This window comes from Anguilla anguilla, chromosome 4, assembly GCF_013347855.1.
Source record: "Anguilla anguilla isolate fAngAng1 chromosome 4, fAngAng1.pri, whole genome shotgun sequence".
In the NCBI taxonomy this organism is placed as follows: Eukaryota; Metazoa; Chordata; class Actinopteri; order Anguilliformes; family Anguillidae; genus Anguilla; species Anguilla anguilla.
In genome coordinates, this window is record NC_049204.1 from 4,087,379 (window position 1) to 4,105,293 (window position 17,915).

At 47.4% G+C, this 17,915-nt stretch overlaps 1 protein-coding gene across 2 annotated transcripts; it reads left to right on the forward strand.

The window, feature by feature from the left end:
- Positions 1-763: 763 nt before the first annotated feature.
- mfn1b (mitofusin 1b) lies at positions 764-17,494 on the forward strand. Of its 2 annotated transcripts, XM_035412082.1 has the most exons (19): positions 764-937; positions 2,036-2,159; positions 2,709-2,844; positions 3,183-3,345; positions 6,287-6,411; positions 6,949-7,057; positions 8,085-8,192; positions 8,590-8,743; positions 9,716-9,783; positions 11,143-11,264; positions 11,758-11,884; positions 12,126-12,230; positions 12,584-12,686; positions 13,273-13,499; positions 14,065-14,226; positions 14,709-14,905; positions 15,461-15,595; positions 16,343-16,420; positions 16,566-17,494. In XM_035412082.1, exons 2-18 carry the CDS (start codon positions 2,045-2,047, stop codon positions 16,410-16,412), a joined length of 2,226 nt encoding a protein of 741 aa, XP_035267973.1. In that variant the 5' UTR covers positions 764-937; positions 2,036-2,044; the 3' UTR covers positions 16,413-16,420; positions 16,566-17,494. The 2 variants fall into 2 exon arrangements, with proteins under 2 accessions (XP_035267973.1, XP_035267972.1); XM_035412081.1 differs by having other exon boundaries at positions 16,343-17,494.
- The last annotated feature ends 421 nt before the right edge of the window (positions 17,495-17,915 follow it).

Below are 17,915 nucleotides of genomic sequence, written 5' to 3' on the forward strand. Positions count from 1 at the left end.
ATGGTGTAAAAATAGGAGAGGTACAGAGAGGTATAGTGTTATGTGATTGGTGCAATGTTGTAAGTTAATAGGGTAAACATGGAGTTGAACTTTGTTACTGGCCAACATATACAAGACTTTGGTTTTTGAGCTAGCAATGCCTTACCCTGGGAAACACAGAAATATTTGATGTTGAGAATATAAGAACTGAACTGGACATTATCAGGATGTTTACCACATTGAGGCCTTTAGCAGACACTATGAATCCAGAGTGACAAACATACCCTTAACATAGCGTTCATATAGTACATTAGTAAAGCCATTTATACCTTGCTCAAAGGGTACAACAGCATAGTCCAACCTCGAAGACAAACCTTCTACCTACAAGCCCAGTCCCCTAACTTATATACATCACTGTTGTCCATTGTTGCCTCACATTAGCTACCTAGGTTGATATAATTTTACAGCATGTTGATATAAGCATGCTAAACGTGGGTAAATGCTGTAAATAGCTGTAGTCAAGGTAAACGTCTAGCCATCAAGCCACCCATTTAATCCACGAATGCGCACTCCATGAGTTTTTGTTTCAGCGTTTTATTGAAGCAAATTTCTTGTTATAAATATGTCAGATTATCAATGCAGTGAGTTTTGATTCCAGAACTTACAAACACTTACTTGGTTTCTCTTGGCGCTTCAATATTGAAGGACGCTCACATGTGTCCTTTACTACGTTTGGCCCTAATGGCTTGCCATACTCGTGTTTTAGTCACACCATACACTTGTGCCGCTCTATAGCTCCTCCCCTTCTCGGGTGTTAGTAATGTGAAAGCGGATGAGAAGGACAAAATATTAAATAGAAACAAACTGTTACTGATCGAGCTAGCCTATACAGTCGCCAGATATTCTAGTTTTGATATGAAAATACCAATATAGACACAAGCTAAGCCTCGACATCAAGGTAAGGCGAATTGATTTTGTGAAATAACTTTATTATGGCCGCACGTTGGCTAGCTTGTTTGCGGTAGCCATGTCCTTCTAGGCATCATAGCTATTCGGTGACATACAAACTTATAAGACAAGGGTCACCAATGTGTCATAAAAGTCGTGGAAATTGTTGGAGAATAAATATGTTTTTGCAAAATAAAGGCGTAGAAATAGCAGCAGACACAAACTGCAGAAGTGTTGACTAATTTAATAAATTCTCGGTAACTTGAGTCACAAATTACACATTGTTAGCTGTTTGAAAAGCTTTGGACACATGACAGGGAAAGTAGCTATTGTCGAACTGTAATTATATTATTGCTGATATAGCTCCTACGTCAGAATAGCCGAAGAGTTTGATGTGCTGTGGGAAACGGATTACCTGGCTGTTGTATGGCTAATTTAACGGTCAAACAGCGCATCAAGTGCACGTAGATTACCTGTCCATTATAAGATATTTATAATTCATAAAGGACGAAATTATTTGCAATCTGAGAAATGTACCAATGGCCATGCATATTAAACAGGAAACTCTCCTGAAGTAGAGCAAGGATATCATTTAACGCTAGCCTTATTTAGACAACATAACGTTACAAGAACTAAAAACAAACAACAGTAACCACAGTCGGGTGGTCAACCACTTGCAAGTGGAGGGTTGCTCTCGAGCGCTGAAAATGCCATTCATGTTTTGGAACCCACGTGGTCTGGCGTGGCCTTGGTGTGGAAGTGGAGACCGGTAACATTCACCGGCTGCTTTTGCTGTATAGTGATGGAATGTTAGATCTCTAATTTTACATTAAATGCACATTCCCAGCCACTGCCCTCACTGTTGTGTTCTGTCGTCAGCTTCAGCAAGTATAACCGGTCTTATGTAAATCTTTTACTTGAACCTCATTCAGTGAGTTTGCAGCAAGGAGAAACTTATGCACGTAAGGTGGAACACTGAAATAAGATCAAAGTAACACCATGTGGAACATTTTACCTGAACTACAACCTCATGATTTAAAATATAACGTTTTGAATTGTATTATACAAGATGGGCACCGGAAGCAATGGAGAAATGTTCATTTTTCAGGAAGGCACCATGGAGAACGGGGACATCTCACCGCTGAAGCGCTTTGTCTTTGCGAAAAAGAAGATCAGCGCAGTGTTTGAGCAGCTACTGGACTACGTTAAAGAGGGGTCCGAGTTTGTGGAAGGTGAGTGGAGGTTGCACAGGTCAGGCTAAAAAGCCACAGGTACTCGTGTTACATGAGAACGTGACATCGACTTGTGTTTGCATTCCTGGTCCAACTGTATCCAAATGTGGGTTTGTTTTTTTTTTTTTTTTTTTTGCTAAGCAAATACCCTTATCCAGAACACCTTACACAGCTTACTTTTTTTTGTTTGTAAGCTTTTCATTTATACATCTATGTGTAGTTTTTGATGTTTAAGTACTGTAAAATAATGTCAGCCATCTCCTGAGAGTGACTTTGTGCTGCCATTTGCCCGTTTACGAACTACTAAAAACAATCTGTGTCCGTCTGTTTTGGTACCTGTGGTATATTTTGTTAAGCCCAGGTTGAGCAACCTACGTGGCCTAAGGGTGCAATGGCAGTGGCCCACTTTGGGATTTGAACCTGCAGCCTCCAGGTTACAGGCCCGGTTCGCTCAGAAGTGCAGTACACTGATTAGGAGGGAAAACCTGGCACAGATTTACCACTGAGGATCAGCTGGTGCAGATAACTGCTGTGTGTTTTAAATCTCAGATACGTGCAGGAGTGAAGACCTGGCACAGATCGCCACGGAGGATCAGCTGCTGCAGATACAGTCCTACACGGGGAAGCTGGCCGTGATTAAGGAAGTGCTGGCCCGGAGGCACATGAAGGTGGCTTTCTTCGGCAGGTGAGGCGGCAAGGGGTCGAGCTCTCTCCTGCTTCCCTTTTCCTCTTCCCCCCAGTCTGAGACTGTATAAATGCCCGGGTTGTTAAATGTAGATGGTATAAATGCCCGAGTGGTTAAACGGAAATGGTATAAATACCCGGGTTGTTAAATGGAGACGGTATAAGTGCCCGGGTTGTTAAATGGAGATGGTATAAAAACCCGGGTTGTTAAATGGAGATGGTATAAATACCCGGGTTGTTAAATGGAGACGGTATAAGTGCCCGGGTTGTATAACGGACAGTCCGCAGTGCTGATCCGGTGGGATAAAGGCTCGACCCGTTCTATTTCCCGCTCTCCAGGACGAGCAACGGGAAGAGCACGGTGATCAACGCCATGCTGCGGGACCGGGTTCTACCCAGCGGCATCGGGCACACCACCAACTGCTTCCTGAGCGTGGAGGGCACCGACGAGGACAAGGCCTTCCTCACCACCGACGGCTCCGCGGAGGAGAAGAGCATCAAGGTACGACCGCAGACCGCGTAACAGTATGGGCAAAGCCACTGTGACATCACACCGTATGGACAAAGCCACTGTGACATCACACAATATGGCCACTGTGACATCACACAGTATGGGCAAAGCCACTGTGACATCACACAGTATGGGCAAAGCCACTGTGACATCACACAGTATGGGCAAAGCCACTGTGACATCACACAGTATGGACAAAGCCACTGTGACATCACACAGTATGGGCAAAGCCACTGTGACATCACACAGTATGGACAAAGCCACTGTGACATCACACAGTATGGACAAGGCCACTGTGACATCACACAGTATGGCCACCGTGACATCACACAGTATGGGCAAAGCCACTGTGACATCACACAGTATGGACAAAGCCACTGTGACATCACACAGTATGGACAAAGCCACTGTGATGTCACACCTTGACTCTCTGTGGGCTGGGTGAAAAGCGTTTTTTGAAGCCTGGGGAGTTTAGTGTGTGGGCACCGCCATTTTGTACAAATTGGAGCGAGAGGCTGCGCAGTAGGGAAATGAAGTCCGGTCGTCCACTAAGCGCATGAGATACAGTGATGCAAAGTGTCCCTGATTCATCCACAAAACATTGCAGTCTTGTCCAAATAACAAAGTAACTTAACAAATCGGCATATGGGGAGACATTAGACAAAGAAAAAACACCTATTGCGATTACATTTTCTTTTGGGAAAAAATCATTGACTTTGTATTTTGATTGTATTTTTACCATTGATTTGTATGTCTCTCAACAAGACCAGGAAATGAGCTTCAAAAACACAGCCCGGTTTTGGCTGGCTTGGGTAGAACACGCCCGTCACGTCAGATCACATCGAGCGTGTTTATACACCGCCTTAGCACTCTTTCACTTTCACTTATCCTTCAGTGACGGCACAAACATGTATGAACAAATGTACATTAACCCAAGCAAAAAACAAAAAAACCAACATATATATTATTAATACATATAGGGCCTGATTTTAATAAGACCTTTAGCATGTGCAACACATTTTAGCACATGTAAAACCAATAACATGACTAATGACTGGTCACGGTATTTGTTTTTCACCAATCAATGGTTGTGTTATTAGTTTTGTGTGTGCTAAAAGGTCTTGCTAAAAGCCCATGCTAAAGCTCTTAGTAAATCAGGCCCGTTGTTTTGTTTTAAACCCTACACGTGTTCGCAGGCATAAAATTCAAGTAGAGTGCAGTTTACACTGTGCTTGTCACTGTCTTCTTAACAGTTTGAAACCCCCTGCAAAAGAAAGCCAAGCAAACCTAAACCGTGTGCACTGTGATTTGCAGAGTCATGCACAGACAAATTTTGAACTTGTGAAAGCACCATAGGAGTATAAAAGTAAAGTATCCTGATGATATCCACAGGGGAAGTGCGGATAGGGGGTGCTTGGGAAGAATACATGCAGCCCACATATTCTGCTCACTACATAAACCGTGCAGTTTACAGAACAGACAGTAGCCATTACATTTAAACGGGTAGCAGGGGTCCTCCGCTCCTTTCATAGTAGGCCACAGGGAATGCCTGTTTTGTTTTTCCACCTTAAACTCAGCAACCAGTTCAGTTTTTAATCTTATAAGTGAGGTGCAGATCAAAAAGTGAGCATGCCCTGTGACTCTCCTGGGCTTGCTTAGCATTTCAAAAAATGTATTATCGGTGCAGAAGCTGGACTAAAAAAAGAGGTTAATCGTTTTTGAATCTGTACTAACCTGTATAAAATGAGTTTAAGACCCGATAGAACATGGCTTACAGAGAAAAGTGCTGATAATGCAGAAATGCCATGTCAGACGGTATTAAGAGGATCAGTTCAGGGTTGATCAAATAAAATGACATTTATTTGTGTAGCGCATTCTGCAAACATTTGTCACAATACGCTTTACGATGGACCCTGGTAAAGCTCCACGAGAGCAAGCCTAGGGTGACTGTGGCAAGGAATAACCCCCAGGGGTGGGACAGAGAGGAAGAAACTTTGGGAGGAACCAGATTCAAGGGGGGGGGGGGGGGAGCCCATCCTCCTCTGGTCAGCTCGGGTTGTGGATTTTAACAACCAGCACTGTCAGTCAGTCAGGGTCCACGGTGATAAATTAACAGCAGCCAGGTGGAGGATAACCCGATCGGAGGGTTTGAGTAAAAGTCCATTCAGCCCACACGTACTACAGATTTATTAGAGCTAACGGCATATAATAAACATAAAGTTTTAACACACGGGCTGTAGGTAGAGCTAGCAGTGGCCTGCTGTGCTTTCTTGCTCGCATTACATTATGGAGTCAATCATTAAGCCTCATATAAATTCTTCTGTCAACCGAGTGGTGTAAACAGGTTTATCTGAGTACAGACCTGTGTGCAGTCTGTGGACCCTTGTGCGTGAGTCTGTTGAGTTTATTTGTCTGATTTTGCACTGTGGCGCACTTGTGACTGAGACTGCTTTAAAAGAGAGGGGAAAATATTCTCGGGAGCTAGGAAAAAAAAAAAAAAAAAAAAAAAAACTCTTCACTAGTGGGGCAAATGTTGAACTGAGGTAGAATTCATGGGGCGACATAGCTCAGGAGGTTAGAGCGGTTGTCTGGCAGTCGTGGGGTGTGTCGAAGTATCCCTGAGCAAGACACCTAACCCTTAAATGCTCTGGTGAATGAGAGGCATCAGTTGTAAAGCGCTTTGGATAAAAGCGCTATATAAATGCAGTCCATTTACCATTCATAGTACAAGGGCTTAATATTTCTGTTAAAAAACTTTTGAATGAAAACATTACAGGATTTTTTTTTTTCAAAGTGGTGAAAAATGGGCAACTGCCAATCACCAGTTTCTCCCCTGGCAGCTCTCTTGGCCTTAGGAGGCGCCAGGGAGGCTGATGTGGGAAGGTTGATTTCTGTAATGCAGCACCCTGTCTCTCTCCCCCCGCCCCCCCAGACGGTGAACCAGCTCGCACACGCTCTGCACATGGACCAGAGTCTGGACGCCGGCTGCCTGGTGAAGGTTTTCTGGCCGAAGACCAAATGTGCGCTGCTGAGAGACGACCTGGTTCTCGTGGACAGGTAACCGTGCCTGGAACATAAACGCAAAATAGACTCAACCTAAACGCAACCTAAACACAACCTAAATTTAACCATACAGAAAGACATCCGGGCCTCCTGCTTGCATTGTGACATAATCTGTTTATTGCTTTAACCTGCTTGCCATCGATTACTCTGCACAAAACTGTATATTTCTGCATTACATGAAAATTGTTAACCTTAGAACTAGTATTACCCCATAAGATAGAAGCAGACCTGAGTCAATTAATTATCTGCAATAGTTTAAAGGATTGCTCTGTGTAAATAACAAAAAAGATGTCTTCTGGTTGGATACATGGGTCTGTGAAATAATTATGCTAAAATGCTGCCGGTTTATTTATTGCCAAGCACCTTAAACATGATGGTTCTAGTTGTATAATAATAAGCTATTTTAGGTAGGTCAGCAGTGTGTGGGTGTTTCTGAAGAGCCTGCAGTGGAATGTCTGGTCTCTGAGGTGTGATTGGCTGGTCAGTAGTAGACCCGGAGCTGATTGGATGACACTGATCTTGTGACTGCAGCCCGGGGACTGATGTCACCACACAGCTGGACAGCTGGATCGACAAATTCTGCCTGGACGCGGACGTCTTTGTGCTGGTGGCCAACTCGGAGTCGACGCTGATGAACACGGTGAGGAGCTCGGCGCTCAACGCTGTGGGACTGCGTGGACGATTAACACTGTCTGTCGTGAACTGTCTGTGACTTGATCACATATCGGGGTGTAAAACCTTAGGCTCCCCCATGATGGGATATGATTTAGATTCTTGAGGCAACGGACTTCTCTGGGTGTCACCGTCTTGTCGATTTTACAAATTTTTTGAAAGTGAAACTAAAGGTAAATCGAAACTATTGCGTGACAACGCATTGTGAACTAGAGAACGTTTTAGAAAAAGCCTTCTTGGAAGTTGATGGTCTATGTGGCGACGTAGCTCAGGAGGTAAGACCGATTGTCTGGCAGTCGGAGGGTTGCCGGTTCAAACCTCGCCCTGGGCGTGTCGAAGTGTCCTTGAGCAAGACACCTAACCCCTAACCCCTAACTGCTCTGGCGAATGAGAGGCATCAATTGTAAAGCGCTTTGGATAAAAGCGCTATATAAATGCAGTCCATTTACCATTTACCATTTACCATGTGAGGGTTTGGCTGTATAACTTTCACCTGTTTTTTGTGGATGGAGCTCTAGTTTTTTTTTGGATGAAGTGTGTGTATGACCTGCCAGGGCAGCCAGTCGATCACAGAGCCTCAGATCCAGCTCGGCTGACTAGGCCTAGCGATTGAAGTGACACATCAGTGACGGACGGGGCCTGCTTTGCGCATTAAAAGCGGCCCTCCCTGCCCCTCCCCCCTCCCCCCCCCCCCCAGCAGCCCGCCGTTCCGGCGTGTTCTTTCCGCGCGCTGGGACGGTACGGGCCCGGCCAGTTACCGCTAATCCGAGTCCCTCCCGCCGCGGCTGACCTTCAGGCGCAGCGGTGCGATCGCGTTTGAGGTCACCCTGCCGGCTGTCTGCGTACACACACTGGGGCGGGCGATCAAACGATCAAAACCCCACTCTCGTGCGAGCGTCATTGATAGGGGGGGCGGGTGGTGATGTGCACTGCCCCCTCCCTCCCCCCCCCCCCCCCATTTAATCCGTCTCCATCTGTCTGGTTTCTCCATGCAGGAGAAACACTTTTTCCACAAGGTGAACGAGCGACTCTCCAAGCCCAACATCTTCATCTTGAACAACCGCTGGGACGCCTCCGCTTCCGAGCCCGAGTACATGGAGGACGTGAGTGACCTCCGCCTGCTCCTCGCTCTCCAGACCCCCACACTACACCAGTCACCTGCCGACAGGTCGACACGTCAGAGGGTTCCATTACTCTGATGTGCTCACCTGCTAACAGATGCAAGCTGCCCTTACAGAAATAGAGTTACCTATACACAGTGCAAACAGGTGCTTGATGACTCTGTTCACCTGTACACAGGTGCGAACAGGTGCTTGATGACTCTGTTCACCTGTACACAGGTGCGAACAGGTGCTTGATGACTCTGTTCACTTGTACACAGTGCTAACAGGTGCTTAATCACTCTGTTCACCTGTACACAGTGCGAACAGGTGCATGATGACTCTGTTCACCTGTACATAGTGCGAAAAGGTGCTTGATGAATCTGTTCACCTGTCGCAGGTGCGGAAGCAGCACACGGACCGCTGCGTCAGCTTCCTGGTGGAGGAGCTGAAGGTAGTGGACCGGCAGCAGGCGCCCGATCATATTTTCTTCGTGTCGGCCAAAGAGGTGCTGAACTCCAGGATGCAGCGCGCCCAGGGGATGCCAGAGGCTGGTAGGGGCTCGGTCTGACAGGGGTCACCCGGGGGTCGGCCAGGGGTCACCTGGGAGTCACTTAGGGGTGACCCGGAGGTCAACCAAGGGTTCACCTAGAGGTCAGCCAGGGGTCGGCCAGGGGTCAGTTAGAAGTCACTTAGGGGTGACCCAGCGGTTAGCCAGGGGTCACCTAGAGGTCGGCCAGGGGTCCGCCTGGGGTCACTTAGGGGTCAGCCAGAGATCACCCAGAGGTCACCCAAGGGTTGGCCAGGGTTCACCCAAGGGTCAGCCAGAATGACTGGTCCACTGTGCGCAGAGATTCCCTCTGTGAGAGCTCAGCATTCCATCTGAGTTTAAATTAGATGGCAGCGTGACGCGTGTCTGAAATTAGAAGCCTGTCCGCTCCCCCACCTCCTGCACGGGCTTTGTCTTCTGCCAGGCTGTAAACGCACACAAGTCCTGCATGAATGTCCTGAATGTCCACAAATGCGTCAGAGTCCCTGCGTTTACCCATAACCACTGTCAGCCTGAGATGCCGTCTCTCCCTACGGTGTCTTCAAAGGACAATTAACTTGTGAAGCTGGTGTCCTGCAGTGTGATTGGATCTAGCAAATTTTGGCCCCCATCTACAAGAAATTTGTCGGAAGTAATAACTGGTTTATTGGCCCAGTATCAGATCCCAGGAGGTTGGCCAGAATTCTCTTGCATCATCAGGGTGTCAAAGTGGACAGACCCACAGTACTATAAGAGTGTGTGCCTGATAAATGAGGCTAGCTAGCCTATAGCTGACACCTGGCTTATACAGTATGTCATACTGTGTATTTTGTTGCGGTCAAAGTTTACCTTTACCTTTAAAGATGAGATGGGTTCAAGTGTGCTTCCCTAAGGTGACTGTCCTTGTTGCAGCTCTAAGGGTGTGAGGTATCATTCTGGTGCTCTGTACCTTTAAAGATTTAAAGATGGGTTCAGGTGTGCTGTCTCCTTGTTGCAGGTGGTGCTTTAGCTGAAGGATTCCAGGAGAGACTGAAGGAGTTCCAGAGTTTTGAGAGAACGTTCGAGGCAAGTGGAGGGATTTTTGATCACTCTTGCTGCTGGTTTTCCTAATCTCTCCTGCTTATATTCTCTCTGATCTTTCAAAAGGCTGAAACTAATCTAGTCACATGTTTCTATGGTAGGATATATGGTATGATATATTGTGATGATCCTATGGTATGGTGTGTTGTGGTGAGTCTGTGGTATGTGTGTATTGTGGTTCTGTGGTATGGGTGTGTTGTGACGTGTCTATGGTACGCTGTGCGGTGTTGATTCTATGGTATGTGTGTATTGTGGCTTTGTGGTATGGGTGTTGTGATGCGTCTATGATATGCTGTGCGGTGTTGATTCTGTGGTATGGTGTGCTGTGTTGATTCTATGGTATGGTGTGTTGTGGAGTTGATTCTATGGTATGCGTGTATTGTGGAGTTGATTCTATGGTATGTGTGTATTGTGGTTCTGTGGTATGGGTGTGTTGTGATGCGTCTATGATATTCTGTGCGGTGTTGATTCTGTGGTATGGGGTGCTGTGTTGATTCTATCGTATAGTGTGTTGTGGAGTTGATTCTATGTTATGCGTGTATTGTGGAGTTGATTCTATGGTATGCATGTATTGTGGTGTTGATTCTATGGTGTGTGTGCATTGTGGCTCTGTGGTATGGCATGCTGTGCGAGTTAGACCCTGCCAGTCTCTCAGACTCTCTCTGCCAGGCTAGTCCTCCCACGCTGTCCAGCTCAACGTGCACTTTTCAGCCAACCTTCGTCTTCATTGCTGAAGTCTAGATTCGCTCGGGCGAGGACATCCGGCTTTCCGTCTCCACCGTCCTTCTGTCACTCATTTCTTTTTCCTCCTGATTTGTGTTTTTCATGGTCTGTTTGGTTTTTCATTAACATCATAACAGATTAAATACAGCATGTGTGTACAGTATTTTATTTCACAGTATGTTATTATGCTATATCTTATATTTTTTTGAAAGCGTGGTTTTTGTCACAGTTGCATAATTATATGGTAAAATATGAATGATGGTACCCAAGTCTGTATTACTAAGCAAGATGCTGATAAGCATTTAAACATCCAGCATCAAGCAAGCCAGAAACATACAGTAACTCTTTTGAAGTGTAGCTTATATTATTTATCAGATTTTATTTCGCTCATCGTATGATTTTGCCGAATGAGCGCGTTACCGTGAGACGGGGGAGAGGCGGGTGGGTGTGAGACACAGACCCTCTCCGCTGCCGCAGAGCGAGCTCGGGTCCCGCCGGGCGGTTTTTTTCGGTCGTGTCGTCGTTTGACCACGCCGCACGGTCTCAGAAACACGTACCCCCCCCCCCCTCGCCGGTTTGACCGCCCCGCTCGCTCTCAGTAACGCCCGCCCGACCTCGCAGGAGTGCATCTCGCAGTCGGCAGTGAAGACGAAGTTTGAGCAGCACACCATCAGAGCGCAGCAGATCGCCGAGACCGTCAAAGGCATCATGGACGCCATCAACATCACCTCCGCTGAGAAGAGGTTGGTTTTACCGAACCTCCATTTTTCAACCGGTTCACCTTTTTAAAAGAATGTATGTATGTTTTTACCCAGTCATTTTAGTCTGTTGCAGCCAGATCTCATCCAGTTATTTGAAATAATTGACCAGACACCAGTAAAATTTCTGCACATTAAAAAGTTCTCTTCACCAATATTCAGAACAATATTCTTTTTTTCCCATTTGTTTGTGCATTTTTGATTAGCAACATGTTTCCTTAAATTCTTTTCAAATTGTTATCTGTATCTAGATTGAAGTATGTCAAAGACATATTAGACCCAGCTTTATATATTTACGTGTGAGTGTGTTTGTGTATGTGTGTGTGTGTGTGTGTGTGTGTTTAAGTAGACATAAAAGGATTTACAGGATAAAACATAATAAAACCATACGCATATTAAAGCAGTAGGTGATGCGGTGGACGGGGCCTCTAAAGGCAGCTGTTTCTCAGCGTCTCCGGGCTCGTGCTCTGTCCTGCAGGGTGCATTCCCTGGAGGAGAGGGAGTACCAGATGGACCGTTTGGAGTTTGTACGTAATCAGCTTAACCTGCTGACTGAGGACATCAAGAAGAGGATCACGTCTGTCACCAAGGAGGTGGAGGAAAAGGTAACAGCGGGGTGGGGGACAGCAGCGCTGGTTCTCACTGCAGGAGCGGGGGGGGGGGGAGGTGGGTAAGAGGTAACAGCGCTGGTTATATCTGCAGAAGCGAGGGGGGGGGGGTTTTGGGGGACGGTGGGGGGCTAAAGGTAACAGCAGAAGCGGGGAGGATGTAGCTTTCTCTTTTGATGGTGACTCTGATAAGTGCTCCTCTGTACTTCCTGTGCTCTGTATTTCCTGTCCTCTCCAGGTGTCGAACGCCATGGCGGACGAGATCTGTCGCCTGTCGGTGCTGGTCGACGAGTTCCACTCGGACTTCCACCCCTCTCCCCAAGTGCTCAATCTCTACAAATCTGTGAGTCTCCCGCCCGCCCCCCCCCCACCCCCCCCACCCCGCACATGGTTCAAAACAGCCCAAAGCCAGCGCTCGCGACTGAACTAAAGTGTGGTGGTCGTGGGCTTTGCTACTCAATTTCAGGGACATTATGCCCAACAGTCTTTTTTTTCAAATCCCACCCCATTTCCAGGAGTTCATTTTCATCAACTTCTATGGGCAGGGGGGGGGGGGGGGGGGGGGGGGGGTTTTTTAGTTTTCTGCAAAATGTCTTTCCACGGGTGCTGTTTGTGTATGTGTTTGTAAAAATGTCCACCGTGAGGCGCTGTGGGGCCGTGTGTGAATGGCGGGCACTGATTGCCGGTCGTCCACAGGAGCTGCTGAGGCACATAGAGGAGGGGATGGGGAAGAACCTGGCCTTCCGCTGCTCCAGCGCCATCAACGCGTCCGTGCAGGCCTCCCAAAAAGACATGATAGGTACGCCGAGCGGCTGAGGCTGACCCTGGAACACGGGGCGGGGCTCCCAATGAACCCCTGAACCAGCAAACACACTTCCTCTCAGCCACACTCTGTTTAGAAACGTGTGGCCGAACATATCTTACAGTTTCACGTTGTGTCTGAGAAACCGTATGCAGTAACGTGTGTATGCAGCAGTGTGTGGTGTAGCCAGTGTGTGTATGAATGAATGTTGAGGGTGAATAAATATATAGTGAGTTTTAGTTTTGTTTTCTTTCTATATTTAAAACCCACCTCAACACCTCTAATGACCCAATGGGGGTGGGGGGAGGGGGGGTGGTGGTGGATCACAACCCCCCAACCCCCAATTATGAAACAGACATAACAATCTGGGTCAGACTGTTTCATGGAGAATTTTTAAAAATTATTATTTTAAAAGCTATCAACAAAAACATTGACTATAGATATTAACTTTAATAATAATAATAGTAACTGATAATAACTTTTTGAAGTTATTCCAGTCGAGTGTGTTTGTGCTGTGTTATCAGTGTGTGTAATATTACTGTCCAGTTGTGTGCAGAACTGTCTCCTGTGTTCTCTTTGCCAGACTGCGTGCAGTCTCTGCTGCCCCCTGCTGTTCAGAGCCAGCTGCACATGCTCATTCCCTCCCGGAGGTTTGACCTCAGCTACGACCTCAACTGCGGCTCCCTGTGCTCGGACTTCCAGGAGAACATAGAATTCCAGTTCTCCCTGGGCTGGACCGCCCTGGTCAACCGCTTCCTGGGGCCGGCGAACGCAAAGCAAGCTCTGATGCTCGTCAACCACAACCTGCAGGTGAACAACCGGGTTGAGCTGCTATAGCTGCTGAATGAGCTGTGCTTTAATCAGTCAATCAATCAATCAATCAATCAATCAATCAACCTACAGGTACACAACCGGGCTGAGCAGCCCTGCTATAGCTGCTGAATGAGGTGTGCTTTAATCAGTCAATCAATCAACCTACAGGTACACAACCGGGCTGAGCTGCCCTGCTCTAGCTGCTGAGCAGCTGAGCAGCCCAGCTATAGCTGCTGAACGAGGTGTGCTGTGTTAGGACTGGAGTGAAAACCTACAGGACGGTAGATATCCAGGAACAGGGCTGGGCAGCTCTGCTCTAGATTACCCGCTAAATGCCAAAACAGAAATTTATTACCCTTTTCAAATGGGTTCCTGATCCCCTCCAAAGTCTGTCTTTTGCATGCAGTTTATTGTGTTATTGTAATACAGTGTTTTCCTAGGAAAGCAAATTAAATTTCAGCCTGGCTTGTTATTCAGAGGTTGCAGGTTCGATTCCCTGGCGAGTCACAGCCGTTTATATTGATTCCTGCTGAATACCTTAATGTAATGTAATCTCTGACAGGTTCCTCGTCCCGTGACCACCCCCCACACCCCCTCGACCCCGGCAGGGCCACGCCCCCAAGGGAGCGTGGTCTCCCAGGAGGAGCTCATGCTGACCATGGCCTCTGGGCTGGCCTCTCTCACCTCCCGGACCTCCATGAGCATGGTCATCGTCGGAGGAGTGGTGGGTGTCTTCCTAAACTAACCCGGGTAGAATCAGGTCAACGTGGGTATCTCCGAACTAGCCCGGGTCAAAACAGGTCAACGTGGGTATGTCTGAACAAACCTGGGTCAAAACAGGTCAACGTGGGTATTCCTAAACTAACCCGGGTCAAAGCAGGTGAACATGAGAGTGAATAGCTTGAGGGTTGCCAGTCCTGTTATCAGTGCTTGAGGTGGATTCCGTTTGACTTCAGTCAGTTAAGCAGAACTGAGTGAAATTCGGTCCCTGAATGCCTGAGATGTTGTTTGGGGATTCAGTGGGTGTGGGTTTACACGAGGGGGACTCAGTGAGTGAATTAAATTTAATTTCTTGAGTTGAAATGGAGGTTTGACCCTAAACCTGGCAGCCGTAGACCCTGACACAGGGAGTAAGGGAATCGGATCACGAGGGGAACACCCCCAAGCTGAGTGTCTCCCCCCCCCCCCCCGGCCGTCCCGGGACAGGTATGGCGTGGTGTCGGGTGGAGGCTCATCGCCCTGTCCATGAGCCTCTACGGCCTGGTCTACTTCTACGAGAAGCTGACCTGGACCACCAAGGCCAAGGAGCGGGCCTTCAAGCGGCAGTTCGTGGACTACGCCACCGAGAAGCTGCAGCTGATCGTCAGCTTCACCAGCGCAAACTGCAGCCACCAGGTCCAGCAGTGAGTGAAATCGAACCCGGGCCCGCCAGAACCGCCGACCCGTGCACACTGAAACCAGGACAGCCCATGTAGCGTCAGGGTTAGGGAACTGTGCCCGTAACTAGGGTTTGCTGGTTCCACTCTCAGGCGGCTCACATTTAGATGATTCCAGTTAATATCCTGCTGAATTGACAACTTGGGAAAGCGTATTTGCACAATGCGACCATTTGCTTTGTGCAAATGTGCATTCTTGGTAACAAGCCTGCTGATGTTTTAGGCAGAATATCTCCAGAGTAGTCAGATTACCGTGTACTATTTCTTCATAAATAAACCTACCCCCTTTGCTCTTACACTTTTGTGACCCTCATTCTCAGCGTAGACTGCAAGTGTATCCTTAAGATTTTACCGCGCTCAAATACAGGAGTGAACCAGCGTGGTTTATAGAGCAGTTAAGAAAAAATAAAACTAAGGTAATCGGGTTCGAACAAAAACCAGCACGCGGACCGGCTCCTCCGGGACCGGAGTTGTGCAGCCGTGCTCCGGATGGCGGTTGACGGCTGATCTTTGGGTTCGCAGGGAAATGGCCGCCAACTTCGCCCGGCTGAGCCAGCAGGTGGACCAGACCCAGCGGGAACTGGAGGGCGAGATCAGCCGCCTCACTGCCAAAATCCAGCGGCTGGAGACGGTTCATGGCCGGTCCAAAAGCCTCAGGTCAGAACCGCTCCTTTTTTTTGGGCGACTGCACACTTTTCATGGCACACCCCTATCCCATTAACTACCAAAATTGTTACTATTTTTATGACATGTTGCTGTCTATTTTCTTTCAATCTATAAATACATTACATTACTGCAGTTGAGCAGGACTGGAGTTAAACCTGCAGACACTGCGGCCCTCCAGGACTGGAGTTAAACCTGCAGACACTGCGGCCCTCCAGGACTGGAGTTAAACCTGCAGACACTGCGGCCCTCCAGGACTGGAGTTAAACCTGCAGACACTGCGGCCCTCCAGGACTGGAGTTAAACCTGCAGACACTGCGGCCCTCCAGGACTAGAGTTAAACCTGCAGCCACTGTGGCCCTCCAGGACTGGAGTTAAACCTGCAGACACTGCGGCCCTCCAGGACTGGAGTTAAACCTGCAGGCACTGCGGCCCTCCAGGACTGGAGTTAAACCTGCAGACACTGCGGCCCTCCAGGACTGGAGGAGTTAAACCTGCAGCCACTGGGGCCCTCCAGGACTGGAGTTAAACCTGCAGGCACTGCGGCCCTCCAGGACTGGAGTTAAACCTGCAGACACTGCTGCCTTCCAGGACTGGAGTTAAACCTGCAGACACTGCGGCCCTCCAGGACTGGAGTTAAACCTGCAGACACTGTGGCCCTCCAGGACTGGAGTTAAACCTGCAGGACTTGCGTTTGTAAAGGTGCATTAATAACACAGGACCTTTTTTGTTCCCCCACAGACACAAGGCTACGGGGCTGCAGACGGAGTTGGATGGTTTCACCGCTGAGTATTTGCACCCTCCGCAGTGAGACTTCAGGTGTGGGGCTTCAGGTGTGGGGCTAGGAGATCCACTGGTCTCAGCCTTAGTCCTCTGTCTCTTTCTCTTTGTGTGCCCGGAAGGGCAGGAAATGAAAGTTATCTGCTCTTTACCATATTTTTACCCTGGGATTTCTCTCGTACAGGGATCTCAAACTCCAGTCCTGGAGAGCTACAGTGTCTTTTCACCTGACGACAAGTTTTTAGGCCTTGAAAACCAGGTGCGTGGAATCTAGCCAATCAGCGACTGTAATCAGTTGAGCACTTGAACCACACTGAAAACCAGCAAGGCCCTCCAGAGTTTGCTGTTCTAAACTGTCGTGTGTAAAAACATCAGCACTTTCTCTGTAGCTTATGGGTGGAAGAAACTTAGATTTTTTTTTTTTTTTGGTAAGATTTTTTTGGATCTTCCTTGCGTGTAAAATGTCAGCTGCCCCTGTCCGTGTGGCTGGACGTTGAATGTGCTGCAAGTACAACTGTGAATACGCCATGAAACCACTTCACTAACTGAAAATATTTTTTTACAAGAGCGCATCTATATGTAATAAATGAGAATATAGAAATGCAGTTGAATTCGTTACAGCACAGTTACCTCTACTACGGAGCTGCCCAACCCTGCTCCTGTAGATTTACCGCTCTGTAGGTTTTCACTCCAACCCTAACAAAGCCTCACCTCATTCAACAGCAAGAGAGCTCATTGAGCTGCTAATTAGTGGAATTAGGTGTGCCAAATTATGGTTGAAATGAAAACCTGCAGGATGGTAGATATCCAGAAACAGGGTCAGGCAGCAGTTATGTGAACAGTTATGACCAAAACCATTTTGAATTAAAGCATCCATTTACCCGGACAAACTAGCAATTTCCTGCTCTGGATTAAGGGACAAAAAGCATTTATATTCACTCTACTGGAGTATTTTTCACAAATGGAATATGAAGTCTAAGTGGAGGACACCCCCCCCCACACCCAAACTTTGTAAAAATTGTGTCACTTGGATGGAATTTCTGATTCTGCAAGATTGTCAATATAGTTCACTTTATGATTTTCGAGAATTTAATAAAACAATTTGTCAAGTTGTCTCAGTTGTCTCTTGCTTTCCATCACCCAAGACCAGAGGTGGTGTTACACAAACTTAACACAAGGGATTTAGTGTTGATTTAATGTATGTAAATCACTCCCCCCCCCCCCCAGTCAGCTGCTGCTGCTGTTGGGTAAGGGTAAAGCTCTGTAAAATGAAACAGTAATGAGCAATAATGAGTGTTATGTCTGCACACTGGGTTACAGTGCTGCATCACAGTTACTTTAGCACGTCAGGTTTGATAGTGCGGTTATGTTATGTCTGACAGTGGCGATAGGTACTTGATTGCCTTAGTGGAATTGAGCATTAAAACGACACGAGTGAATTCTATGCTTTCCTGTAATCGAGTGATCACACAAACACAACAGTAACACCATCGTGTGATTGACACTTCAGTTAACCTTAACATTGAGGCTTCTG